Below are 27,516 nucleotides of genomic sequence, written 5' to 3'. Positions count from 1 at the left end.
AAGCCCAAATTTATATACTTGACCTCGACCAAGGCTGAGGCTACTATGGGTAAGGGCCAAATAGTACTCGAGTAGAGTAAAATTTAAGCCCAAGCCCCAAATTTATGTGCACAACCTCGACCAAGACGGAGGCTACCACGAGTAAACCTGAAATGTTTTCAAAATATTGATTTAGGAGCTCTAAGTTAAATTTCCTAAAAATAATTCGTTATGAAGTAACGGGAAAGAAGTTTATCATTCATTCTCTAAATCGTAAACTTGTTGAACTCTTCCTCTCTAACTTAAGCCTAGGAGTGTGTATGACAAGCAAATCTTAATGTTGAAACACACACAAATCAGATATGTAACTTTGTTGGGATTTGAATTTTTAGAAAGTGGTGAAAAAAATCAAAACTTTACATACATTTATCAACTTAATTAATCATCTCAACCCTGTTTATTGAGTAGGCTATCACATAATTAGTCTAGATTTTATATCACTTTTATTTTATTTTGTAGTTCTAATATTTTTACAAATCCACATCCATTTAGATGCCATTTGAATTGGAAAACAATCCAAACAAAAAATCGAAGAACCATCCTATTTATCATTGATCCTCTGACTCGGGTAGAGCTAGTTAGAGAGACATTATCTAGCTTTTGTCTGTATCAGTGGTTGACCCACCACCGAAAGCAGAGGAAGCTAATCGAGTTGACTAAGAATCAGTTGTTTACTTCAGGAACCAAAAAGATGTTTGTCTACCCCCATGAATTTGAAATGAAGATGAGTTTTATGCTTTGACTAAGAACCAATTTTTTACGTCTTTGTCACTTGTACTTGACAATTTTTTTTTAATACACATGGTAATTTGTCTCTTTGGGTCAGATCGAATCTTTGTGTGTTCCTTTTTTATTGATGAAGAGGTGATATCGTGCTCTCCAAAAAAATCAAGGCAAAGCCCTCCCCTACCACGAATCGAAGTGTACCAGGGTTCTTAAAGGGGCACCAGTCAAAGCCACCACCCTCACATGTCGAATGATTTATTAAATTTTCGTGAGATCCCACGTCGTTTGGAGAAGGAAATGAAACATTTCTTATAAAAGTGTGAAAACCTCTCCCTAATAGATATGTTTTAAAACCAAGAGACTAACAACAATACGTAACAAGTCAAAGCGGACAATATTTACTAGCAGTGGGTTAAAGTTGTTATAAATGGTATTAAAGCCACTCACCGAGCGATGTGTCAACATCCCCAAGATGGTGGATTATAATATCTCACGTCGGTTGAAGAAGAGAACAAAACATTTATTATAAGGGTATAAAAATCTCTCCATAGCATACACGTTTTAAAACTGTAAGTCAAAACAGACAATATCTTTACAATTTCTTACCTTCTATAAAAACATTTCTACAACTATAACTTTCTTCATATTCACACGTTTAAGTCTCTTGATCCATACAATATATACTTCAATTCTTGTATGAACAACTTGTGATCTAAGATGGAAAATTTTGGCTCTGCCAACCTATAATTTACATGTTCTTTTTGCTCTCTATATAAACTCTTCCCCTTCCCTTTCACAAACCATCTGAGCCTTTTCCTTCCATCTTAAGCTGCTGAATTCTCTGTCGTAGCCTTCTCCGGTGGTCGTGGATCTTCCAAAGTCCATGTCCCAATATCACCGCCGAGTATATCCCGTGCGTGATCATCGGAGCAAGAATGTTATCAGTCTGAAAACGTCATCACAAAACACATACTAAGTAAGTTTCTTGCCTCATGAAACTAATACATTGTGTAGCTTCGCTAGGAAAGTTCTTACCTGGATCCATTCGATACCGAGATAGAGAGCGAGGAGTCCTTCGAGAAGCGGAGAGTAGATCTTCTTCATTTGTCTTCTCTCGTACCACGCTGCAGACGTTTACACGAAAAAGATATTAATGTCGAGCAAGAACGTTCTTATGATGAACTGAAAATAGAGAGATTGTCATTTTGTTCAACTTTCTCAAGTATGCATAGCACAATCATGAAGTGAACTACGATTGAACCGAACCTGCGAAAAGCTTTTTAAGATCGTTGCGACTAGAACGAGATTGCAAAACCGGAGCAACTACATAAGTAGGATCTGGAGAAGAAAACAAGGAATTCACTATCAACCAAATTGAAAACCGAGTGTCGTTTAAATAATTTGATTTGATATGATATGATATCAACCTTTCGGCGATGCAGCGACATAATAGAGTGAACCTGTAAGAGCAGCTGTGATAACAGCTGCAAATGCTTGTGCAAATGGCACAAATGGAGGCAGCACGCCGGTCTACAATCGAAGGAGCATGGTACAAAGTTATATACGACGAGAAAACCGATATCATCACGAGAACTGAAGAGATAAAAAGGGACAATTTTGCATACCAGAGATGCCATTCCTTGAACATCAGCTCCAATATCAGTACTTCTTAAGAATATATCAGCAAGTGCTCCCTAGAATGTTAAGAAAGGGAAGAGAAATGTTCAATCAGCATCCAACAATTGCATATATAGAACTGGTGAATAATGTCTAGTATCGAGAGAACGAACCTGAATGGCTGCTCGGTAAAAGAGCTCCTCCCCGACCGAGCTTGCTGCGACGATCAGAATGAACTGCAAAATTTGGAACACAAAGTAAACAAAAGCATTCTCATTCCTTGTGCAGCTAGCAAGTGAGAGAGATTATGTAACGGCCTATGTTCACTACTAGCGGATATTGCCTTTCAGGCTTCCCCTCAAGGTTTTTAAAACGCGTCAACTAGGGAGAGGTTTCCACATGCTTATAAAGAATGTTTCGTTCTCCTCCCCAACTGCCCCCTTCAGGGCCTAGCGTCCTCGTTGGCACTCGTCTCCTTCTTCTATCGATGTGGGACCTCCCAATCCACCCCCTTTGGGGCCAGCGTCCTTGCTGACACACCGCCTCGTGACCACCCCCTTCGGACTTAACCTCCTCGCTGGCACCATCGTCCAGTGCTTGTCTCTAATACCATTTGTAACCACAAAAGGCCACCACTAGTTAGCAGATATTGTTCTCTTTGGGCTTTTTCTCACCGTTTTTAAAACATGTTTTTTTGGGAGAGGTTTCCACACCCTATAAGAATGTTTCGTTCTCCTATATGGGATCTCACCGATTAAACCATTTACCTGCCATGGAGACATTCCGTAAAAGAAGCTTCGAAGCTCCTCGTCCTCAACGTCTCTAATTGCACGAGCATGTGGCGATAACTTCACAACTTCATCCTACATACAATCCCAATTTCATGTCATCAGAAAAAGTTCTTTTCAGTATTGGACAAAACTTTTCAAAACCTTAAACAGTAACTTGAAACCTAAGAAGCATCAAAAAACCTTCCCAAAAGCAGATTACAACCCAAAAAAGCTTCCAAACCAAAACCATTACAAGACAATCCCTACATTGTTCATATTTTCCACTCAAAAATCAGAACCAACCAAACAACTTTTGTAAGAAAATGAAAACTCCATCCATCAAGAAACTCAAAACATACACATCTTATCCAAATCCAATCAAGCTAAAGAACATGTTCACTTAAGAAATAAGCTTACATCAAGTATGAAGAGCAGGGCCATAATTGGAGGGACAGCATAGCCAAGCCCTCCCAAAATAGCATCCAAAGATGGTTGGAACCCGCCCATCCAATCAATCCCAGATATTGAACATATAAACCTTCCAGCCAGAGCCATTGCACCATAAATCCCTTCAAGAACACCAAGAACAAACTCAAAAACACAGATTTCAATCCAAATCTCCATGAAAAACATAAAAATAAAAGAAACCCACAAATTTAAATCTCTAAAGGAATCAATTTTGACTCACCAACACCATAGCTGAGCCTCACAACAGCACCAATCTTCTCCCAAACAGGGAACTCTGTTTCTCTGAAATTCGCATCCAGTGTGGTCATTTCCATGGCTGGTCCGGTGAACCTCCCACGTGTCTGTCCCTCCTCCAATCTTTCACTCCTCGGCTCCGCTGACGCCCTGACGCCGGACGGCAACCGAACCCTCCCGACGGCGCGCTTCCTGACCGGGAAATGGGAAATCCTCGAGGTTGAAGTGGAACAGATCCCAATTCTTGCACCAAACGACATCGTTGAAGTGTTTGAAGATACAGAGAAAATCGAAAGCTCCATTCTTTTTTTTGGTTATGTGAAAAACGGGTCGGGAACCGGGTTTTTAAACTGAAATTTCGGGTCTTTTGGAAGTCCGAAACAGAGAATGCTTCGTCTTCTTCATTGAGTTGGGAATCTTGTTTCGAGACTCAGAACTTTGTTGACTGATCGAATTACGGGGATTAACGAGAGAGATAAACTGTGGGGATTGCTTTTTAGCCGTCCGATTAACCTGATGGCAGATCGGACGGTGGGAAGATTAGGATGTGGGGTCCACTCATGAAAGTGACTTTTCGGGAAAGCTCAGGATTATTTTAGCTAGTAGAGGGTGAGGATGTCGGAGGGATATCCTGTCAACCAATGAAATTCTGCCACGCGGAGATAATGTTGTCCTCAAAATATGACGTGGAATTTTTATTGTGCATTTTGTTTAATCTCCAAGTTTAAAATAGCGGTGTACAAATAATTGAAGAATCCCACCCATTAGAATTATCTTACTCAAAATATCAAAATATAAACGTTGTATTGGGTTATATTTTTTCGGTTTTGTTTTTGAAAAGTTAAGAATTTGAGTCCGCTTACGGTTGATGTAGGGAAATCTCAAGACCATTAGGCGCCAAATCTGAATTCTAAACCTGAGTTATACTTGAATTAATCACCAAAAAAACTACTGAAGGAATATCGTAATATCGGAATATTGATTGAAATTTAACATCACAGTTAGGCAAAGAAGTACATACATTATGTCACCTAGTTGAAGTCGTGATGGATTTGGCATAGTTTTTCGTGAAAAGTGAAAATACGATGTTCTTCAACGTTATATGGTCTAATAGAGATGAATAAAACACGTGAAACAAGGCAAGAACTTGGTTTGCAAATTGGAATAAAAAAAAACTATGGGCTATAGTAGACACCAAGATAAGGATGGATCAAGCATAGAAAAGGTATTAAATTTCTATTGATGTTCGTACACGTTTATGAGTTTGATATCGACATGTTCATGATTTTGATGTGGACAAATTCATTATTTCATTCATCAAGAAAAATGCCACGAACGAGAATATAATATAACTAATACATTTCAACCATTTATTTTTTAAAAATATTAATTTACATCGAAATTTTAGAAGCGAACATGGATTTGAAAAGACTGTCTTTAGTCATTGTAGTTTTGTCAATTACTTGGGTAGGTAACGAAGACAATTGGTATTATTATTGAGCTTCCCGAATATGCCATCCCTGTCGTGATTTGATAGCTATTTGAAATTTGAAATTTCGTAAAAATTATGTCTACTTCCTCTCGATTTTTATAATATGGGGAATGTTCAATGCCCAAGATTTGAATCAGGATTTAGAATTCATATTCGGCACCTGCGTGTCACAATATTTTTCTGTATCCCCTCGATATAATCACATTACTTACTTTTTGTTCCTAAGAGTGAAATCATCCCACCAACTAACACGAGTCCTTTCAACATGTTTTGTCCTCACTCACATACAACAAAAATCTTCAGAGTATCATCCAACTTAGAATTGTTCTAAGGAAAATACACTTAATTTTGAAGTTCCTATAATTTGACGGTTAAAAAAAATGGGCACCTTACTGATATATCTAGTAACTTCCGATTCTTTTAAGTCTTGCTTAGTCATAACTTCAAAATTGTTCTCGTTTAATGATCTCAATTCATTCATATACATTTTTTTTACGTTTGTGTTTGCATTTTCTCGATTACAGCCTACTTATTCAGTATTTTTAAATACTCAAGCCACGTTATAATTAAAAATAAACGTTATAGTTAGTTAAAACTTAAACATAAACTTACCTCATACGTTATAATTAGTTACAATTGAATCAAATTTTCAATTATAAGCATGAATGGAAAATGTTAACATTACCTAACTTGTTAATAACCAAATTAGGTTAATTATCTCAATTAGCAAGTTTCAACCAAAATGAATAAGTTATTCAACGACTGATATACATTGAATTATGTTTGAGCGGTGTCCGAGGAACTATCACACATCCAATTTTATCTAGATTAGAAAGCGAAACATAAAGTGATGCTATGATGTTTTATAAAAGAATAGGTCTCATAATGATTGCTTGTGCATGCATTTCTTAACCTCAACAAGGAGTTATTCACCGAGTATTTCTTAAAATACTTAAATCACGCGTTACTCTTATTTTTAGGTAAAGGTAAAACACACTTGTACGAATCACGACGATGTTGTGGAGACCATGAAATTGAAGTTACGATAGTTGTATTTTTGTTGAAGTTGTAACCCAAAATTATTGTTATTTCATATTTGCTACTCCTAACATATTTCGTTTGGTATAACATTCATACTTTCTTGACATTTTTAAAATTTTTACAATACAATGTGTAAATTCTAATTCATCTGTTGTGTCAACGACCATATATATTTTCTATTTTTACGACCCAAGTCTAGAAATCGAATTAAGATTCAGAATACGAATTCAGCACCTAATGACCCAGTTGGTAACACATCATAAAATTGCTTTCAGCAAAACACACTTAACTATGAAATTCCTATGATTGAGCAAGTGAAAAGAAAGATGCATTTTATTAGTATAGGCAGTGACTTCAGGTTCTTTTTAAGCTTTTCTTACCCATCATATCCATAGAATCACTCTCATTCAGATATGGTATCGGTTCGTTCATGTATTCCTAATTTACTCGAGTGTCACATGAATCATTTACGTTTACGTTTAGAATAATAACGATTCATTTATTCTAAATTTTAATTTTTATTGAATTGAATTTGAGACTCATAAAAATATTTAATTTTCACTAATTCACCTAATATTTTTGAAGTATCCATAAAGTCATTATTCAACCATTGAGTAATTTTGTAAAATTGAATAATCTCAACAAAAAAAAACGTCTCTTCTTATCAATTTCTAACAAACATGTTTTATAATTCATTAAATGTGTACTATTACTCTATTTTAACAATTCTTCAAACGAAAATTCATCAAAATGGTAAAAAAAAAAATTACATGGAGAGGAGAACGAAACATTCCTAATAAATGTGTGTAAACCTCTCTCTAATAGATACATTTTAAAATCGTGAAGCTGATGATAATACGTAATGGGCCAAAACGAACAATATATGTTAGCAGTGAGTATCAAAGTTAGACATCGGACGGTGTACTAGCAATGTAACAAAATCGTGAGGCAACAAAACATTTTTTTATAAAGGTGTAGAAACCTATTTATAATAGATACATTTTAAAATTGTGAAGCTGATAGCGATATTTAACCAAACGGGTATTAACTATATTCCATTCACACAAACTAGAGAACATGGTTTTGAAAAGACAAGGGGCATAGTAGTTTGTCAAGCACTTGGGTTGGTACGAAGACAATTGGTTTTATTAATTATTGGAAGCTTCCCAAATATGCCATCCAATAGAGTTGTGATTTGATAGCTATTTCCAAATTTCGTCGGATCCTCAGAATCGTATATTAAAAATGAACATATATGTAACGGTCCAGACCCACTGCTAATAGATATTGTCCTGCTTATTGATCTGGGCTTCCTCTCAAGATTTTTTATAATGTCTGTTAGGTAGAGATTTCCACATCCTATAAAGGATGTTTCGTTCTCCTCCCCAACCGATGTAGAATCTCACAAATGAATACCAACTAATATCTTACCATTAATAAATTGAATTTAGTATAAAGTAAATAGATGGTAAAATATGGAATATCTATCCCTTTTAGAACTCTATTATTTGATAACCAAACAACACATTACTTAACCGATCCAGATATCTTTTACTACTCAAATTAGATCACAAATGGTTGAACTAAAGATCGACTCAATTTCAATGTTCGAAGGGCACTTGAGTCGAGCGCCGGCATCCAACTACGTCTTGTCGAATCCGAACTTGGTGCTTCAACCAATGTTTCATATGATTAAATATAAATGCTATTCATAAAAGAAATTATCCAACTAAGATGAAGATTAATGAAGTAATTGACGAACTAAACTTGTACCTAAAGAAATCAAGTAATAATTATGGCCTTGAATTGTCCAACAAAATCTCAAAACTATCAACTTTTCAAATAAAAAAAATTGAAAATTTAATCCTATTCTCAATATTATATTTTAATTTAATCAGTTAAATTATATTTAAATCAACATCTTTAGAAGAAATTATCAACCAATTAGAAGAAATTACCTACCATTATCGACATATAAAATATATTTTAAAATATATTAAATTATATTTTAGACAAAGAAAAAGACCCAAATGAAGAAAATGAATACAATCAAGACCGATCATTTTTAATATAACTCATTGCCTGCTACATCTCGAGTACATAACTATTAGATATTATCCACTTTGACTTCAGTTTTAAAACACGTCGTTCGTTTTCCTCTCTAAACCGATGTAAGATCTCATAATACCGATCATCTTTAACATAATACGTAGTAACTCATAATAGTACATATTCTTAATCACCCAATAATGCAATAATTACATCAATAAGTTCTAGAAAGGTTAAATTCTATGTCCAGGGTAGTAGCCCTCCGGGCTAGCTATAGGATAAGCCGGAACATTGGCGGCGCTGCCCTCCTCCACCGGTGGCTGATGGTGTAAACGGTGGCCAAGTACATGTGACTGCCTAGTTCTTAGCTTTTGAGCAGCATGTCGAGCTTTCGCCTCGTGTAGCTCCCGCTTCGTCTCCGCCTCCGCCGCCTTCCTCCTCTCCTCCACAATCTTTCTCTCCTCCGCCGTCTTTGCCGACGCTTTCTGCACCTTCTCGTTGAGTTTGGCTCTACAAATTTTGAGCTTCTTTTTGGCAACACTTCCCATATTGCTGAGCTTCTCCATTGCAGACTGCATTATGTTTGCGTTCTAAGTGTCAATTTCTTGCACTAAAAAACCCAATTTTCAATCATTCGAAAATGATAAAAGACAGATTTTATAGTGATCAAAAGGGTTTAAAAGCATTACACGTTGGTTGCCATTTGTCAGCCATGCATGCCCTTTAATGTCCCACGTGTTGTTATTTCTCTGTTTTGTTGATCCATTATTCTACCAAGGGAATTTTTCAACTAATATTTCAATAAAAATATAATATAATGTTTAATACAATTTTCAAAAATTTAAATTTTAATATCATAACTTTCTACTCTGGTATGTGATACACAATAGAAGAGGAATATATAAATGAACTTATGAGCGATCTGAAGATATAATGACTAAGAAAGACTTAAAACAATTGAAAGTTACTATTTATATTAACAAGGTGCACATTTCTTTTCTACTAATATTGCTTGATATCAAGCTTGGGGATTTGGGTTTGGCACTCAACTCCCTATCTGTCTCATAGCTTCGCTCCAATAATAACATATCTTTGTCTTTCTTAATAAACTAAAACATTGAGACGAGTGAATTGTTGCCTACTAGGTTAGTCGATCTGAATACTAAGATGTTTTAATCTTAAACCGAGCATATGGATGTGAGATCCCACATCCATTGGAGAAGGGAACGAGTGTCAGCAAGGACACTGGCCCCGAGGGGGCGGATTGTGAGATCCCACGTCGGTTAAAAAGAGAAACGAAGTATTTTTTATAAAAGTGTGAAAACCTCTCCCTAGCAAACACATTTTAAAACCTCGAGTGAAAGCTCAAAGAAGATGATATCTGCTAGCGGTGAGCTTCGACTACTAATAGGGAAGTAACGGCCACAATGATCCACAAAATGAGTTCATGAAGTTGCAGGCAAGACAGTCATTCATTATAAGTTGACTCCAAAGAAACCATTCAAATCAAAGCAGAGTTCTCAAGAAAACTATACAAACCTCGAAGCTTAAATTTAGCTCATCCCAAATGCAAACAACAGCTCAAGATAACCAAGTTTTGCATTCTCAGAACAAAGATTACAGCCACTGAATATTGATCAATACAAGCAGTAGTACAGTACAGTATGGAAGAAAAATACAGACTTATTATGGCCGGCTAATGATTGTGATTATGCATATCATCTTTGAACATAAAAGACAGCCATAATACTTAACTCTTGTATTTCATAAGAACACAGAGATGAAGCATGGAAAATGATTAGCTTATCTGTTACCGATTATGTGAGCTATTCTTCATCACTTGATGAATCAGAGTTACCATAAATAACAGAGAAGTAAAAGCCAAGTGTTTTCAAAGACAGACCAGGAAATCTGTGAGGGCTTCCAGGTTGCAGCTCAATCTTAACAAATGGCCATTTCAAGGACTGTGCAGCTTCGCACTCTTCCCATCCGTCGCCTAGTACGCAGAAACGAACATTCGTCTTGTTAAAACGCTCCTTGATCCATTTGAAACATTGTAGTTTTCCTACTTCCCACGAACTGTAAACTGGAAAGTAACCGATTTGAAGTCGATAATTAAGACAACTTTGTAAATAAGTTGAAGGAAACATCAAAAAGAGATTAAAAAGGGAGTGACTCACCATTTCCGGGTGTTATTAGATGATCAAGCCGAAATAGTAAGCATTTCACAAGGCTGGGTATCAATGATCCAGAAGTCACCAAGATATTAACATGTTGAGAACTTCTAGAAGTACTGTTACGTGTCCGATCAGCAGACACGAGTGGTGGTTCGTCTGAAAATGCACACTCCTCCAAGAAAGCTCGTGCTTGAATAGCGAAAAATAAGAGTGACCATTTGCAGGTGTATAGAGAAGCAACAGAAACTTTAGCTAGAGGATTAAGTACAATAGAGAACGGTGGGTGGTGGTATTAAAAATATTGTCCAAATATCAGATATAGTTTAGTACGCAAGATTGCACCCATGTGTCAACTACTATGCAAGATTGCACCCATGTGTCAACTACTATGCAAGATTTCCTCAAGTGCGATTGCAATCGGTTGGAGAGAGAAACGAAGCATTCTTTATAAGGGTGTGGAAACCTCTCCCTAGTAGATGCATTTTAAAAATCTTGAAGGGAAGCCCGAAAGTGAAAGCTCAAAGAGAACAATATCTGCTAGCGGTGGGCTTCGGCTATTACAGATGGTATCAGAGCCAGACACTAGGCGGTATGCCTGCGAGGATGTTGAGCCCCGAAGGTGGGTAGATTGTGAGATCCCACATCAATTGGAGAGAGGAACAAGTGCCAGCGAGAATGCTAAACCCCGAAAGGGGGTGGATTATGAGATCCCATATCGGTTGGAGAGGGGAACGAAACATTATTTATAAGGGTGTGGAATCCCCTCCCTAGCAGACACGTTTTAAAAATCTTGAGGGGAAGCCCGAAAGGGAAAGCCCAAGGAGGATAATATATATTAATGGTGGGCTTGGACAGTTACAAATGGTATCAAAGCCAGACACTAGGTGGTGTGCCAGCAAGGACGCTGAGACCTTGAAGGAGGTGGACATCGAGTGGTGTGCCAACGAGGAAGCTGGACTCCAAAGACAGGTGGATTATGAGATCTCACGTCAATTGGAGAGAGGAATGAGTGCCAACAAGGATGCTAAGCCTCGAAGGGGGATGGATTGTGAGATCCCACATCGATTGAAGAGGGGAACAACAGTATTCCTTATAAGGGTGTGGAAACCTCTCTTTAGCAGACGCGTTTTAAAAACCTTGGAGTTAATGGGGAGTAGCGGCAAGAAATGCTAGTGCTTATTTCCAATGCAAAATTCAACAATTTAGGATAATGTAGTCTACTGAAATTGTAATCCTTTTACACGACATTGCCTATCTCCTTCATAAAAGGAAATGAAATACTTGAACTGTTCGAGTATGTAAGGGTATATAGCACACATCAAAATCATCAAAAGAGAGCATCAAACGGTTCACACATCAAAATCATCAAAAGAGAGCATCAAACGGTTCAAAGCTACATCACGATGAGTAGAATACCTGAGGAGAACCATCTATCTGTATAGACATCAGTCATTTCATATAACTCTTCCCAGAACTTCAGCTTCTGCTCATCAAAGATATTCTGCAGGCCCTGGAGAAGCAAACAGTTTTTAAAATGTGTTCTTTGGGATAAGAAAAAGATGATGCACATCTTCAAAAGGAAAAACCAAAAGTTAAAGATCCATTTGACGGTAGCTATCTACCTTTTCCACATCCATAAACATCCAGTTTAAATGCATAAGCACATGATATAGTAGCGTATTAAATCTAGTATTTCTTTTAAATCAAACCACATGCTCTTATCCAGTTAAGAAACATCAAATATAACTAGAAAAATCGATAATCACAAAATTACTTTTGTCCAACCACAAGAATACTGTAACAGTCCAAGTCCACCGCTAGCAGATATTATCCTCTTTGGGCTTTCCCTTTCGGGCTTTACCTCAAGGTTTTTAAAACACGTCTCTTAGGAAGAGGTTTCCACACCCTTATAAAGAATGTTTCACTCTCTCTCTAACCAATGTGGGATCTCACAATCCACCCCTTTCGAGAGAAGCTTCCTCGCTGGCACTCGTTCCACTCTCCAATCGATGTAGGATCTCACAAATTCACCCTTATTCAAGGCTCAACGTCATCACTCGCACACCGCTCGGTGTCCACTCCCCTACGGTGCTCAGTGTCTTTGTTGGCACACCGCTCAGTGTCCACCCCTTCGAGGCTCAGCATCCTTGCTGGTAGACCGTTCGGTGTCTGAATCTAATACCTTTTGTGACAGTTCAAGCCCACCACTAGTAGATATTGTCCTCTTTGGGTTTTCCCTTTCGAGCTTCCCCTCACGGTTTTTAAAACGCGTCTGCTAAGGAGAGGTTTCCACGCCCTTATAAAGAATGTTTTGTTCTCCTCTCTAACCGATATGAGATCTCATAATACTCATTACTAACCAGAAATTTTCAAGAAGATAGAAGCTTAACTAATTGAAGGCATTGATTTCACCACCTATTCAACTTTAGGATTTAACAAATTGAAAGCTGAAGTTTAAACTGATTCAATGAGTCAAAGTACAGTGGTAAATATTGAATTTTCCCCCATAATGTATGTGTAGAAGAACATCTAAAAGACTTTTACAGCACCCATCTAGAATAACATTGAAACTACATCAAAAAGTAAGAGCTCCAAACAGTAAGAAACAGACAATAAGTTATATGACTAGTTGAAAGCAAAAAGGAGCAAAGCCTAGACATCATTATCTTTCTAGTATAGAAAACATCCCGATGCTGAAAAAAGTCAATGAAAATACAAACACGACGATTTCCTGATACCTCTTTGTACTTATTGGCTATAGCACGTTGCCTAAAAGCCAATTTTCTTTTGTTTCCATCATCATATGGTGGATCAAACCCATCTTGGTCAAAATCATAATTGGAAAGATCCCGGCCGTCATCATATTCACTCAATGCATCAATGAACGGTTGATTATAGTTTTCTATCTGCATAAAAATGTAACAAGGACTTCAACTTTCGAGACATTATATCGTGGAGTTGTTTGAACATGATTATGGAAAGAAATCTCAACCTTACTTGTTCATAGAAGAAGTGATGATCACACAGATCAAGAATCTGCGTCTCCCAAATTTTGCCAAGTTCTTCACCCCTTTTAATATCCTTTGAACCACAAAAAGCCTCAGCATATGTCCCATTCAACAAAGACTTGAGCAGGATGATAGTTTCATCCATGTCCCACACATACACATTTAGTTTTTGATCTTTGGTGCTTTTAGCAAACCCCTTTGTAGTTTCTTCAGAAGAATGGTTTTTACTGTCTTCCATTGTGCTGGCCTATGCTGGAAACAAAGGTTGATGGGACTTCAAATGAAAAATTACACCGCTAAGACTCAATTTGATAACAATTTTATTTCGAGTTCGACGAAAAGAATGCTTCTAAAATAACATGTAATATGTAATCTTTTCTAGTAATTGTAACATGTACTATGTGATTGTCACTGCGTAGGCCCACCGTTAGTAGATATTGTCCTCTTTGGGCTTTCACTTTCGTGCTTACCCTCAAGGTTTTTAAAACGCGTCTGCTAGGGAGAGGTTTCCACGCCCTTATAAACGGTGTTTCATTCTCCTCCCCAATCGATGTGGGATGTCACAATCCACCCCCTTTCAGGGCCCAGCGTCTTCGCTGGCACTCGTTCTTTTCTCCAATCAATGTGGGACCCCTACCAAATCCATCGTTTCCCCGCCCTTATAAAGGGTGTTTCGTTCTCCTCCCCAACCGATGTAGGATGTCAGAATCCACCCCCCTTCAGGAACCATTGTCTTCACTGGCCTTTGGGGGCCCACCCAACCTCCTCGTTGGCACATCGCCCAGTGTCTGGCTCTGATACCGTTTGTAACGGTCCAGGCCTACTGCTAGCAGATATTGTCCTCGTTGGGCTTTCCCTTTCAGGCTTACCCTCAAGGTTTTTAAAACATGTCTGCTAGGGAGAGGTTTCCACACCCTTATAAAGGGTGTTTCGTTCTCCTCCCCAACCGATGGGGATATCACATCTATCATATTTTGAACATGATTCTGAAATCTTAATCAAATTTCAATGGTTATCAAACTAGAACGAAACAAATGGCTTTTAGTTAAGCACAGCAACAATCAAAGTCATATTGAAGACAACTACAGTAACTCAAAGGGATTTTTTTTCCTCTTTTTTTCATCTAATCATTGTAAAGGATGTTTAATTGTATAATCCCGACAACACCCAGCTGAAAACAAGTTGGTATAAGAAACATTCATTCATTATATTCTAAAATCAAAAGCAAAAAGTATCGGTGAAGAAGAGAAACCCAGAACACAGGAAGAACATGAGAATTTGAAGTGGAAGAAGACAGTGAATCAGAAATTCAATCGAACCCAAGATTGAGCAGTAGCCTTGATCATGATTCATTATCCAGAAAGGAACTTAGAAATTGGAAACATAAGAAGATTATGAACGTTGAGAGTGTTTACTTTCGACAAACAGGGAGACTGTGGAGTGATGAAATGGAGCTTTCTGCTCCGAAAAACCTCTGATTCCCTCCAAGCACGACGAGCACTGGACCAAGTGAGGCAGCCAAGAATGATTCGTACGACGTCGTGTTAAGCGATGGCCATGGGCTCAAGCGCATTAAGGCCTCGTCTATTTGGGCCAGCCTTCAGGCATAGTGCATAGTGGGTCGACACTTATAAATCCTACCCAATGGTGACCCATGGATTAAGTTGTCGTCAATCGTCAATCGTCGAGAGGCTAAAAGTTAATGTGACCATACAAATTCTACCCTCTTTTCTTCTATTCACTTCTTGGAAATCACACGCAGTATTCTCGGGGTGGATTGAGCGGGAGGGGAACTAATGTTGGTATTGGAAACGTGTTCAGTTCTTTGATCCATTCCATGTCGCAAAATTAAAATTTAATGAAAAATATAGTGGGCATGAAGAAGTAGTCCTCTTCATTCCTATGACACCTTGTGAACATCTAAACCGGTTAAAGTCTGTTAAAACGAATATAGCTCGACTTGGTTAAGTTGTCATTAATTGAGAGGTTAGAAATTAACATGACCCATACGAATACGACACTCTTTTCTCCTATTCTTTCTTTGTCACTTGGAAACCAAGAGGAGTATTCCCGGATGGGGCTGATCAATAAGGGGGTTGCTATCAGTATTAGAAACATGTTCAGTTTTTTTGATCCATTCTATGTCGTGAAATCCAATTTTAATCCAAATTTCATTCCTACGACGCCTCATGAACACCCAACTGATTAAAGCATGCATCTTATTCAACCAAGAAGTTACTCTAATTTTCCAAGACGTAGAGAACAAATTGATACATCGATAATATGCATGTTAAACTGAGCGTACCTAAACCAGGTTAAATTCTCCTTAAACAAGACATTAGAAGTATAAATTTTTTCATTCTCATTGATTTTGGACCAAACAACGATATTGAGCTTCACGAGACATTACTGAAGACCTGAATGCTACCTGACTCGAACTCATGAACGAAACTCAATGTCATTGTTCATTCCAGCTCATGTTTGCTATAACGATTTCTTACGAGAGACGATTACCATGGTTTAATTCACTTTTTTGATATTGTTCCTCTAAAATTATTAGAATCCAAAATTATTAAATAAGACGGCCACAATTGGTCATACTTGGTCTTGCTGATTTACTTGTTTGGACAGAGGGTTTGTGCATACCCGACCCGGAATAAGCTCTTCTGCATGTCCTTTCTCTTCTCTCTTCATCCTCCCCATTATATACCTTTCTCTCTCTTGCGCACTGCCCCCATTTCAATTTCAGCAACTCACACCAAATCAATCGCCGATCTTCTTCAAACCCAGTGAGTTTCTCTGGTTATTCATCAATAATTTCATTAATTACGTTCCAATTTTGATTGAAATACTATCAGTTTCTCAATCGACTGTAAATCTCCACGACTCTTCAATCTCTTCTTTGAGTTTTGTTTCCCTTGTTTTCATTCGTATTTTCAAACGATTGTAAATGGGTTGCACGGTGAGAGATAAGCATGTTCGTACGAATCGGAGGCCTCGATCGGTAAAACCCGAATTCGATCCGTGTTGTCACCAAGAACGAGCTTCACTTCCCAAATCTGTACTTGAATCGGGTTCCAAGCCGTTGGATTATCATATAGGGCTTGACGATTCGAACCAGGATAACGCTGTTACCTCAAACTGTAATTCCGGTTCCAGCTTGGATGATCTTGGATGGGGTTACTGTACGGAGGAGCAATTGGAGGAAATTTTGATGAAGAATTTGCAATTTGTTTATACTGAAGCTATTTCTAAGCTTGTTGCATTGGGTTATGATGAGGATGCTGCGATGAGGGCGATTTTGCAAAATGGGCATTGCTATGGTACCATGGATGTTCTAACAAATGTGCTGCATAATTCGCTGTCGTTTTTGAATGGTAACAACAACTCTGATAGTGCTAGCAGCGAGGCTGTTGCAGCTGCTTCTGCTGCTGCCGCTGCCGCTGCTGCGGCCGCTTCTGCTGATGGTGTTGGTATTGGACCCATCGGTAATGGTAATGGTATTGCTATTGATAATGTTAATGCTAATTTGGTTGTGGATGATCCTGAGCCTGCGTTCTCTGATATAAGGCAATTGCAGGAGTATTCTTTGGCTGGTATGGTATGTTTGTTGCAACAAGTTAGGCCACAGTTGACTAAAGGAGATGCTATGTGGTGTTTGCTTATGAGTGATCTTCATGTCGGTCGGGCAAGCACCATGGAAATTCCGGTGCTTCCTTCAGCACCAAGTAATGTTAATGGTGACGCATCTGGTGGCAATGGTGAGAATGTTAGTAACCAACCAGTGGGATTTTTGGAACCATCTCTTTGTAAATTTCATGGTGGTTCAGGTTTTGGAAACAGTGGAGGTTCTGAATTCTCTGCTAATGGTTTTCTGTCTTATTCTCCTGATATGGATTTACATAGAGATATTGAGTGTCCAAAGAGGTTTAATCTTTCTCCTTCAATGAAGTCGTTGTTGAAGAGGAATGTGGCTGCATTTGCTGCTGGTTTTCGAGCAAACTCGAAACACCTTACAGCACAGACTCAAGCTTGTGCAACTGTCTTGCCAAGTGAAATTCCCCCTGTCGTACAAGGTGCTTCGGTAGTTCCAGTGGAGAAAAGTGAGGAGTCCCAGATTCCAAAGAACCAAGATGCTGTAAATTCAATGTTGAATAAATTTCGCGATTTGAAGATTTATGAGAATTTGGATTTTGTGGCAGACGATAAAAAGGATGAAGTGATTGTAAATCTCTTGCATCAGATTAAAGAGCTTGAGAGACAAGTGAAGGAGCGGAAAGATTGGGCGCATCAAAAGGCAATGCAAGCTGCTAGGAAACTGAGTCATGATCTCACGGAGCTTAAAACGTTGAGGATAGAAAGGGAAGAGACCCAACGCATGAAAAATGGCAAACCGACTTTGGAGGACACAACAATGAAACGGCTATCTGAGATGGAGAATGCGTTGAGAAAGGCCAGTGGTCAGGTGGACCGTGCAAATTCAACAGTACGACGACTTGAGACAGAAAATGCAGAAATTAGAGCAGAGATGGAAGCTTTAAAGTTAAGTGCCTCCGAGTCTGTCACAACTTGTTTGGAGGTTGCAAAGAGGGAGAAAAAAAGCTTAAAGAGACTATTGGCCTGGGAAAAGCAAAAAACAAAATTACAGGAGCAGATTGCAGAGGAGAAGGATAAGATTTCAAGGTTGCAAGATGAAATGGAGATGATCAAGGTAGCTCAAAAAGAGGCTGAGGTAAGAAATCATCTTTCTTTCCTGTTCCTCTTACACTGTCCTAATTTCTAGGCCATTCCTGTTGTTTGATATTCAATTAAAACAGCATATTCAAGTTAGAAATAGTTATATATTTACACAAACAATGAACAATGAATCAACACAAGTCATATAATAGCATGGTGTCGTAAATCAGCTGTCAGCTCCATTTAGGATAGGATTAGTGGTCAGTTTACCCCTCTTTCATCCTAATGATTTACTATTTTTCTGACCACCCAACTGGATTGGGAGCTGTGGGCTTGATATTGTCAGAAAATAGTTCCATAATCCAAGGTTTGCATTGTCATATAACCCAAGAGGTCTTAGTTTTTTTGCTGATTGTGTCATCTGAGGTTGACAACTGAACATTGAAGGCTATGATTCAAAATCATTACAGTTACGAGGCTGTTCTTTATTCTTGCTTGTTTTTCATATCACATGAAATAATGTTTCATTACAAGTTCCAAGTTGGAACTGTGAGATCCCACATCGGTTGGGGAGGAGAACGAAATATTCTTTATAAGGGTGTGGAAACCTCTACTTAGTAGATGCGTTTTAAAAACCTTGAGGAAAGCTCGAAGGGAAAAGTCCAAAGAGGACAATATCTGCTAACGGTCGGCTTGGGTTGTTACAAATGGTATTAGAGCCAGACACCGGGTGATGTGCCAAGAAGGAGGCTAAGATCCAAAGGGGGGTGGACACGGGGAGGTGTGTCAGCAAGGACACTGGGCCCTGAAAGAGGGTGAATTGAGGGGTCCCACATCGATTGGAGAAGAGAATGAGTGCTAGGGAGGACGTTGGGTCCTGAAGGGGGGGTGGATTGTGAGATCCTACATCGGTTGGAGAGGAAAACAAAGCATTATTTATAAGGGTGTCGAAATCTCTCCCTTGCAGACGTGTTTTAGAAACCTTGAGGGGAAACCCGAAAGAGAAAGTCCAAAGAGGATAATACCTGCTAGTGGTGGACTTGAGCTGTTACAGGAACTGCCATGTGAAACTTGTTATTATAATTTTTATCGCTCAGCCAATTTCCGACTCACGGAACCATAGTGATTCTGCTTCTGTGATGTTCATACCCTTGCTTTAGTTATTTGTCAAAGAATCTGCATTTTTGTTTGTTCTGTATTATGCATATAGTATATGGTAATTTTGATTCTAATCACTCTTTTCTTTTTTCTTTTAAATGTTCAATCAAATGTTTGCCTGAGATGGAGTTATGAAAGTTATTCTTAAGATAGTTGAATTGTAGCTGTCAATTTGTCCTGCATTCCTTGTTCAATCAAACACCTTGCCCTTCCTTCATCATTTGGCAATTAACAAATAGCACGTTATTTATTGATGATTATTTTCTCGAGTCTGAAATCGCTTCATATAGTCTTCATTATCATCTACTGTGCAAATGATGACGTATTTACAGGCTAGGTGGAGGCAGGAGTTGAATGCTAAGGAAGCTGCCATGGCACAAGTGGAAGACGAAAGACTTCGTAAAGAGGCAGCAGAGGCGAGTAGTAAAAGAAAGCTCGAGGCATTACGACTTAAGATAGAGATAGATTTCCAGCGCCACAAGGATGATCTCCAAAGGCTTGAACAAGAACTTTTGCGTCTAAAGGCATCTGCACAATCTATTGACTCACACCAACCCTCCAGTAACACACCTAGAGGGAATTCCGAGGGCGTAAAACCCCAGGGAGAAACAATCGCGAAAATGCTTCGGGAATTAGATAGCTATGAGGAATCAACGGAGGAAGGCGTCAACCACGACCGCGAATGCATGATATGTATGAGAGGTGAGGTCTCCATTGTTTTCTTACCTTGCGCTCACCAAGTTCTGTGTGCGAGTTGCAGTGATAGTTACGGGAAAAAGGGTAAAGCAGCATGCCCGTGTTGTCGGGTTCCGATAGAACAGAGAATCCGAGTTTTTGGTGCGAGTTCATAGAAGAATAGTAAGAGTTGTCTCAAGTGCAGCATTTCTTTGTTAAAAACACAGCATTTCAGTGCGGTGCAGGTATTGGGTAGTTTGTATACCTTTGAATATGTTTACAGTTTACTGAATATACTTGGTTGAACATGCTTCTGGTCTGGTATATCAAAAATGGCTATCAGTGTGTATAAATAAAATGAACATATGGGGTGTGATGCCCTTTGTCTATGCCCACTTTTCCATATCTAAATCGCTTGCTTTCTCAAAAGAATCAGTTTGCTGATGTTTATGGCTACACCAAAATGACTCGGGAATGACTCGGGGAAGGGGAAGGGGAAGTGGAAGGGTTTCATTTTGAGGTTATATATAGCTCATGTATTTTAACTTTGTAAAAAGTGAAAAATGTAGTAAAAAAAGTATTTGTGCTTTCTTTGTAATTATATGTAGTTTATGATTGATCATGCATCATAACGTTACTGAGTATGTGACGAAGTGTCTTGTCAACGGGACAAGGGGGAACAAAACAAATTCTTAACGTAGTGAAAATTACAAAATTTGATTGATATGATTAAAAGTTGTATGAATAAAATAAAATGGTTAAGATTCTTATCGAATTTAAATAATTAAATTATGCTTTATTTAAATAAATGAGATATTCAACGAGCACTAGTGGTCTAGTGGTATAATAATACTCTGCCACGGTACAAACTCGAGTTTGATTCTCGGCTGGTGCATCATTTGTCTTGTTAAGATGAATTTAGCGTTGATGATTCTGACAAAGTTGTCCATGCATCTGATCTTGTTTGATTTCTTTGTTCTTCTATCCCAACCTTCTCTCCTTTTCCCTTCTCTCCTTTTCCCTTCTCATTGCTTGTGGCACATGTTCTCACCCTAGAACAAGGCCAAAGCCAAGCCCAGGTTCCCGTGTCCTTGCTCGGGTGAATGCTCGATTTCGGCAGCAATCTAGGTAATGATCACTCTTTATTAAGGTCAATCAATAAGAGATTATAAAACCCTCTAAAAACTACTTTGCTTTGTTTGAGATTGCTTGGGACTAAAAACATAGTAGGGTGGAGAGTTATAGGGTATTTATAATTAGAAGCTAGACGATTTATTCTTCAAATATTTAGATATATTTATTTCTAAAATATCTTTATGGGTTCGTGACTCTATTGAACTAGTGATGATCTTTTAACACTTTTTAGATAGACGCATGTGCTAGAGTGCTTACCCTCATCCTGAAACTCCTTATTGTAATTTGATTCAAGGGCTAGCTGACCTTGAAGCTGCTGTTTGTCTTTGTAGCGAGATCAGAGCAAGCATTATAGGCATCAATGTAAACCTCCTAATTGATATCAACCAACAATGACCATAACCTTGGAAGCTTTGCCGCCCTAAGATGAATAGAGACCTAGAATGCTCGAACAAAGATATAATAAGTTGTCTTTTTTATCATGTATTTTTTCTTCAATGCCAAATGTCGCTTTGGCCGAGTGGTTAAGGCGTGTGCCTGCTAAGTACATGGGGTTTCCCCGCGAGAGTTCGAATCTCTCAGGCGACGAACAGAGTATATACACTCTTTAGATGAAAAATACAAATATTTATATATAATAAGTTGTCTTTTTTATCATGTATTTTTTCTTCAAAGCCAAACGTCGCTTTGGCCGAGTGGTTAAGGCGTGTGCCTGCTAAGTACATGGGGTTTCCCCGCGAGAGTTCGAATCTCTCAGGCGACGAACAGAGTATATACACTCTTTAGATGAAAAATACAAATATTTATATATAATAAGTTGTCTTTTTTATCATGTATTTTTTCTTCAAAGCCAAACGTCGCTTTGGCCGAGTGGTTAAGGCGTGTGCCTGCTAAGTACATGGGGTTTCCCCGCGAGAGTTCGAATCTCTCAGGCGACGAACAGAGTATATACACTCTTTAGATGAAAAATACAAATATTTATATATAATAAGTTGTCTTTTTTATCATGTATTTTTTCTTCAAAGCCAAATGTCGCTTTGGCCGAGTGGTTAAGGCGTGTGCCTGCTAAGTACATGGGGTTTCCCCGCGAGAGTTCGAATCTCTCAGGCGACGAACAGAGTATATACACTCTTTAGATGAAAAATACAAATATTTATATATAATAAGTTGTCTTTTTTATCATGTATTTTTTCTTCAAAGCCAAATGTCGCTTTGGCCGAGTGGTTAAGGCGTGTGCCTGCTAAGTACATGGGGTTTCCCCGCGAGAGTTCGAATCTCTCAGGCGACGAACAGAGTATATACACTCTTTAGATGAAAAATACAAATATTTATATATAATAAGTTGTCTTTTTTATCATGTATTTTTTCTTCAAAGCCAAACGTCGCTTTGGCCGAGTGGTTAAGGCGTGTGCCTGCTAAGTACATGGGGTTTCCCCGCGAGAGTTCGAATCTCTCAGGCGACGAATAGAGCATATACATTTTTATGAAAAATACAAATATTTATATTTAATAAGTTGTCTTTTTTCATGTATTTTTTCTTCAATGCCAAATGTCGCTTTGGCCAAGTGGTTAAGGCGTGTGCCTGCTAAGTACATGGGGTTTCCCTGCGAGAGTTCGAATCTCTCAGGCGACGAATAGAGTATATACATTTTTATGAAAAATACAAATATTTATATTTAATAAGTTGTCTTTTTTCATGTATTTTTTCCTCAAAGCCAAATGTTGCTTTGGCCGAGTGGTTAAGGCGTGTGCCTGCTAAGTACATGGGGTTTCCTCGCGAGAGTTCGAATCTCTCAAGCGACGAAGAGAGCATATACACTTTTTAGATAAAAAATACAAATATTTATATATAATAAGTTGTCTTTTTTTATCATGTATTTTTTCTTCAAAGCCAAAGGTCACTTTGGCCGAGTTCATTTTTATCATATATTTTTTTGGGACAATTGCGTTCTTTTGATAGCGAACAAGTTAGCCTTGAGAAATTCGAACGTCACGAACAACGTCGACATATGTGGGCCTTAAGTCACATTACGAGAAAAGGTTTAGAAAATGTGAGCGAAGAAATATATTGGAAACCGGTTTGAAGAATTGAAGAAATGAATGTTTGACTATAAGCAAAGAAACGAATACCACGGCTTGGGCCGGAAGAAGTGATAAATTGTAAAGACGTATCTAGGATGAAAGCATGTAAAAGGGGTTTGAAACGAGCATGCAACCATAGACAACATGTCTTGGACAAGCAAGACCAGGATACCTGTCATGAGGCCATAGACAATACGTTTTGGACATGCATGACTGTGACATCTTCCCCCACTCAATTAGTTGACATCTCTATCAACCGACTCGAACAAGCAAGACTAGGACATTAGACAACAGGCTTTGGACAATCATGACCGTGACATCCTCCCCCACTCAATTGGTAACGTCTCTGTCAATCGACTCTTTACAACTCTGTGTTGTAGGCTGAGATTGACTTTTAGGTCTCTTTGATGGCTTCCAGCTAATTTCAGTGTTGCGGAGTCTCATCAAATCTGTAAGGAGTTGTACTTGGTTCGTTGGCATCTCCCTCATCAAAGTTTCTCCTACATGCTTTGCTATGGGATTCTTCTTCTTTGTGTGAGGTCATGTTGCCTCTCTATGCTTGAACTTGGTTTATGCCTGCGTTGCTAGAAAGATATTCTTATCAGATTTATATATAATAAGTTGTCTTTTTTATCATGTACTTTTTCTTTAAAAACAATTGTCACTTTGGCTGAGTGGTTAAGGCATGTGCCTGCTAAGTACATAGGGTTTCCACGCAAGAGTTTGAATCTATCAGGTGACGAACGGTATATTTAGTTATGCCTGCTTCAACTTCCAACAGCCCTCCAAGCACTGGACAGCATGCATTTTCTACTGGATTCCCTAACCCAATATGCATCAACCCTCCAAGAACATCCACACATACCCCTAGCTTCAATGCATCTATTGGACATGTTGCCTGATCCACTCTACTTGATGACCTTTTAGATTACCATCTACAAACGTTATAGACTCGTTATAAGTTAAATTCAAATTATGGGATCAAATATGTTCAATAAGATTATAAGTCTTTAAATACTATGTTCTTGGTGTATCGATGTGAGCATGTGAGGACACTCTTACCTTCTTTATCTTATGACTTCTCTATAAATATCTATTTTATCCATGGAATCGGTGTTTGTGTAGACCCATGAAGAGTAGATTCTCCGTGAAAAATGAGAGACGACTGAGTGGAAAATATTTTTTCCTCCCTTAGATAAATGGGGTCGAGGACGAGATTATATTCCATGTTTCAGTTCCCGTCCAAATCCTCTCTTGCCCTGTCCCCTATTTATAGACTTTTTACTAGTTAAACACAACCTCAAGCCAATGACCCTTATTGGTAACTTTTTGTTTCATCTACTGTATTAAACTACGAACAATTTCAACTATATCTAATACTAAGAATTCTCATATTATTCAACTTACAAACTTCGAGTCAAGTATGATACAAGAGGGTCCCTTCCGAGCAAGGTTCCTCCGTCTCCACTTTTCCTCTAATATTAAGGGATTGGAAGGACTCTACCTCATTGCAACTCTCTAGGGTTGTATACAAAAAAGAAGATCCCCACTCGAAAAGCTTCGGGTTTAGGTCGTGAAGCGGGAGGGTTCTTGTTCGATCAATTCAAAATTTATTGCAAATTTAAAACATCTTCATATCATTTCACTTTCATGATTATTTTTCAACGCTTTTTTCCTTTTGAATTTTGGATTTTCTTTTCCACTTGCAAGGATGAGACCCAAATTTAGAAAAGTGGGATTTTTCTATTTAATCTCAATATCATTAAAATGAAGAAAAATAATAATATTTTATAGCCACATATATATTTTTATTTTTCTTCTTATTTCTAATGAACAAAAAAATTAATTTTTTAACCAATAATCATTCAATATTTGTCTACCATTCATTTTCCCCTACATATCTTGGAATGACTAAAAGGGTAGAGCAACAGAAATGAGACACATTAGTATTGTGAGATCCCACATCGGTTGAAGAGGGGAACGCCGAATCATTTCTTAGAAGAGTTTAGAAACTTCTCTGACAAAATTTTAAAACCGTGAGGTGGGACAACGATATATAATGGGTCAAAACAGACAATATTTGCTAGCGGTGAGCTTGAACTTTTAACACAACAATAAATCACCAAATCTCCATAAAAAAAATTCAAAAATAGGTTCACTTTAGTACTACATTTCAAGTACTCAAACTTTCTAAACGAATCTTAAAATGTTCATAGAGAATCTAAGAGATGTCGATAGACGGGTTTCGTCCATATATTGATAGTAAGAATTTTTTTTAAAATTTTCCATCCAAAATTAACAGATATTTCTTAGATTTTCTTCAAAGTTTGGAAAATTTAAAGATATTTTTTAAACAAATACAAAGTTTGAGAATATTTTTATCAATTTAGTGTTTTTTTTTTCAAAAAAACATCTAAAAATAACCATAAATTTCATCTCCATAGATATATAGATATGGTTGGATTGATATTGAATGAGCACCACAAAGATCTTTATTATGAAACAAAGAGTATTTTGATTTTCGATGCCTTCTTGGGTATGCAGCTTATCATCTGTTTGTTTCTCGGGAAAATGTAATTCATAAGCATTTGCAATTAATTTTAGAAAACCATTTGTCCCAACTCAATCGGGTGAATTAAGTACACTCACCTAAATTCATTTAATTTGTTTGATATCCACTTAAGACATGGATAGATATTTTTCGTTATACTATTCCAGAAATAACTGACGAAACATTAGTGTTTGATTGTCTCGGTATTCCCACATTACCGATTTGTTTGAAGGGTTTCTAAAAGGGAAGACTATCCTCACCAAACAACACGAGTCATTTCAGTATGCTTCTAAGAGTGAAAATTATCCTTATCGACCCATACGAGTCGTTTCAGCATGATTTGCCTTCACTCACATTCTTTCAAGAGTGAAAAGTATTTTCATATATTGGGTTGTTTCAGCATGCTCTGACGTCGCTCACATGATTCTAAGAATGTTTTTAAGATGTCAACAAACATAGAATTGTTTCAAACAAAACATATGTGAGATCCACATTGGTTGAAGAAGGAAACGAAACATTTCTTATAAGGGTGTGGAAACTTCTCTCTAATAGATGTGTTTTAAAATCTTTGACTGAAATCGATATGTAATGGGTCAAAGCGGACAATATTTATTAGAAGTGGGCTTGGGCTATTACAAACGGTATCAGAGCCAGTTACCAAACGGTGTGCCAGCAAGGACGCTGGCCCCCCAAAGGGGTGGATTGTGAGATTCCACATCGGTTGAAGAGAGGAATGAAACATTCCTTATAATGGTGTGAAAACCTCTCCCTAGTAGACACGTTTTAAAACAGTCAGGCTGACGACTATACGTAACGGGCCAAAGCGGACAATATCTATTAGCAATGGACTTTGACTGTTACAAATGGTATCAGAGCCAGTTACCGAGCGGTGTGCTAGTGAGGACGCTGGGCCCCAAGAGAGGTGGATTGTGAGATCTCAAATTGGTTGGAAAGAGAAACGAAGCATTCCTTATAAGATGTGGAAATTAAACTTCTCCCTAGTAGACATGTTTTAAAATTGTGAGGTTGACATTGACAGCGATACGTAGTAGGTCAAAGCGATACGTAATGGGTCAAAGCGGACAATATATGTTAGTGGTAGGCTTGGACTGTTACAACACACTTAAATTTGAAGTTCGTATGACCGAACCAACAAAAAAGAGAAAGTGCATCATGTTGCTATGAATAATAAATTTCAATTCTTTAATATCTTTCTTAACCAACGTAACCATAAAATCTCTCTCATTCAGAAGTAATTTCAGTTCATCCATATACCCAACTCACATTTAAAATATTCATGTATAAATATTTACTCGAATATCACAAAATACCATTTATAAATATTTTATTTTATGAAACTTTTCTAAAATATCAATCGAGATTAACAATATTTTATTCATAATTTTATTAAATTGAGATAGTATAGATTCATAGGATCCCTTTGTAGTAATCCTTTTTATTTTTTGGATGTTGCTTATTGTCAACACTAAATCTAAACCGCCATGGTGTCTGAAAACAGTGGCTGTCGTTTCAAACACAATAATTAGACACTAAAACAAGACAAAGATTCTTGTTTTTATTCCAAAAAAAAAAACAAAAAAAAAAAAAAAAAAAAAAA

General features: G+C 37.8%; 4 protein-coding genes and 8 non-coding genes across 14 annotated transcripts; 9 read left to right on the top strand and 3 right to left on the bottom strand.

Moving 5' to 3' along the window:
* Nucleotides 1-1,393: 1,393 nt before the first annotated feature.
* On the bottom strand, nucleotides 1,394-4,312 carry LOC111465053. Its single transcript, XM_023109316.1, has 9 exons — nucleotides 3,841-4,312; nucleotides 3,570-3,721; nucleotides 3,150-3,245; nucleotides 2,556-2,618; nucleotides 2,391-2,459; nucleotides 2,193-2,295; nucleotides 2,032-2,103; nucleotides 1,801-1,889; nucleotides 1,394-1,711 (listed from the first exon to the last, which is right to left on the bottom strand). Exons 1-9 carry the CDS (start codon nucleotides 4,154-4,156, stop codon nucleotides 1,559-1,561), a joined length of 1,113 nt encoding a protein of 370 aa, XP_022965084.1. The 5' UTR covers nucleotides 4,157-4,312; the 3' UTR covers nucleotides 1,394-1,558.
* Nucleotides 4,313-8,562: 4,250 nt separating this feature from the next.
* Nucleotides 8,563-9,219, bottom strand: LOC111465145 (late embryogenesis abundant protein 6-like). 2 transcript variants are annotated; one of them, XM_023109463.1, is made up of 2 exons: nucleotides 9,126-9,219; nucleotides 8,563-9,008 (listed from the first exon to the last, which is right to left on the bottom strand). In XM_023109463.1, the coding sequence occupies exon 2, from the start codon at nucleotides 9,000-9,002 to the stop codon at nucleotides 8,670-8,672; it is 333 nt and encodes a 110-aa protein (XP_022965231.1). In that variant the 5' UTR covers nucleotides 9,003-9,008; nucleotides 9,126-9,219; the 3' UTR covers nucleotides 8,563-8,669. The 2 variants fall into 2 exon arrangements, with proteins under 2 accessions (XP_022965231.1, XP_022965230.1); XM_023109462.1 differs by lacking the exon at nucleotides 9,126-9,219 and having other exon boundaries at nucleotides 8,563-9,014.
* Nucleotides 9,220-10,002: 783 nt separating this feature from the next.
* On the bottom strand, nucleotides 10,003-15,172 carry LOC111465071 (eyes absent homolog 4). 2 transcript variants are annotated; one of them, XM_023109339.1, is made up of 6 exons: nucleotides 15,037-15,172; nucleotides 13,611-13,895; nucleotides 13,352-13,519; nucleotides 12,030-12,123; nucleotides 10,617-10,802; nucleotides 10,003-10,522 (listed from the first exon to the last, which is right to left on the bottom strand). In XM_023109339.1, exons 2-6 carry the CDS (start codon nucleotides 13,857-13,859, stop codon nucleotides 10,263-10,265), a joined length of 957 nt encoding a protein of 318 aa, XP_022965107.1. In that variant the 5' UTR covers nucleotides 13,860-13,895; nucleotides 15,037-15,172; the 3' UTR covers nucleotides 10,003-10,262. The 2 variants fall into 2 exon arrangements, with proteins under 2 accessions (XP_022965107.1, XP_022965108.1); XM_023109340.1 differs by having other exon boundaries at nucleotides 13,611-13,873; nucleotides 15,037-15,160.
* A 1,084-nt stretch (nucleotides 15,173-16,256) lies between these two features.
* On the top strand, nucleotides 16,257-20,520 carry LOC111500244 (MND1-interacting protein 1-like). Its single transcript, XM_023151945.1, has 2 exons — nucleotides 16,257-18,353; nucleotides 19,789-20,520. The coding sequence occupies exons 1-2, from the start codon at nucleotides 16,572-16,574 to the stop codon at nucleotides 20,305-20,307; spliced, it is 2,301 nt and encodes a 766-aa protein (XP_023007713.1). The 5' UTR covers nucleotides 16,257-16,571; the 3' UTR covers nucleotides 20,308-20,520.
* Nucleotides 20,521-21,771: 1,251 nt separating this feature from the next.
* TRNAS-GCU lies at nucleotides 21,772-21,853 on the top strand. The gene has a single exon. It is a non-coding gene; the product is annotated as a tRNA-Ser (tRNA).
* A 93-nt stretch (nucleotides 21,854-21,946) lies between these two features.
* On the top strand, nucleotides 21,947-22,028 carry TRNAS-GCU. The gene has a single exon. It is a non-coding gene; the product is annotated as a tRNA-Ser (tRNA).
* Nucleotides 22,029-22,121: 93 nt separating this feature from the next.
* Nucleotides 22,122-22,203, top strand: TRNAS-GCU. The gene has a single exon. It is a non-coding gene; the product is annotated as a tRNA-Ser (tRNA).
* Nucleotides 22,204-22,296: 93 nt separating this feature from the next.
* TRNAS-GCU lies at nucleotides 22,297-22,378 on the top strand. The gene has a single exon. It is a non-coding gene; the product is annotated as a tRNA-Ser (tRNA).
* Nucleotides 22,379-22,471: 93 nt separating this feature from the next.
* On the top strand, nucleotides 22,472-22,553 carry TRNAS-GCU. The gene has a single exon. It is a non-coding gene; the product is annotated as a tRNA-Ser (tRNA).
* Nucleotides 22,554-22,646: 93 nt separating this feature from the next.
* On the top strand, nucleotides 22,647-22,728 carry TRNAS-GCU. The gene has a single exon. It is a non-coding gene; the product is annotated as a tRNA-Ser (tRNA).
* An 88-nt stretch (nucleotides 22,729-22,816) lies between these two features.
* Nucleotides 22,817-22,898, top strand: TRNAS-GCU. The gene has a single exon. It is a non-coding gene; the product is annotated as a tRNA-Ser (tRNA).
* An 88-nt stretch (nucleotides 22,899-22,986) lies between these two features.
* Nucleotides 22,987-23,068, top strand: TRNAS-GCU. The gene has a single exon. It is a non-coding gene; the product is annotated as a tRNA-Ser (tRNA).
* The last annotated feature ends 4,448 nt before the right edge of the window (nucleotides 23,069-27,516 follow it).

The sequence above is a fragment of the Cucurbita maxima genome, unplaced genomic scaffold (genome assembly GCF_002738345.1).
Source record: "Cucurbita maxima cultivar Rimu unplaced genomic scaffold, Cmax_1.0 Cma_Scf00028, whole genome shotgun sequence".
Lineage (NCBI taxonomy): Eukaryota > Viridiplantae > Streptophyta > Magnoliopsida > Cucurbitales > Cucurbitaceae > Cucurbita > Cucurbita maxima.
The sequence above is the reverse complement of the archived record's forward strand: the minus strand, read 5'-3'. Positions and strand labels throughout refer to the sequence as shown.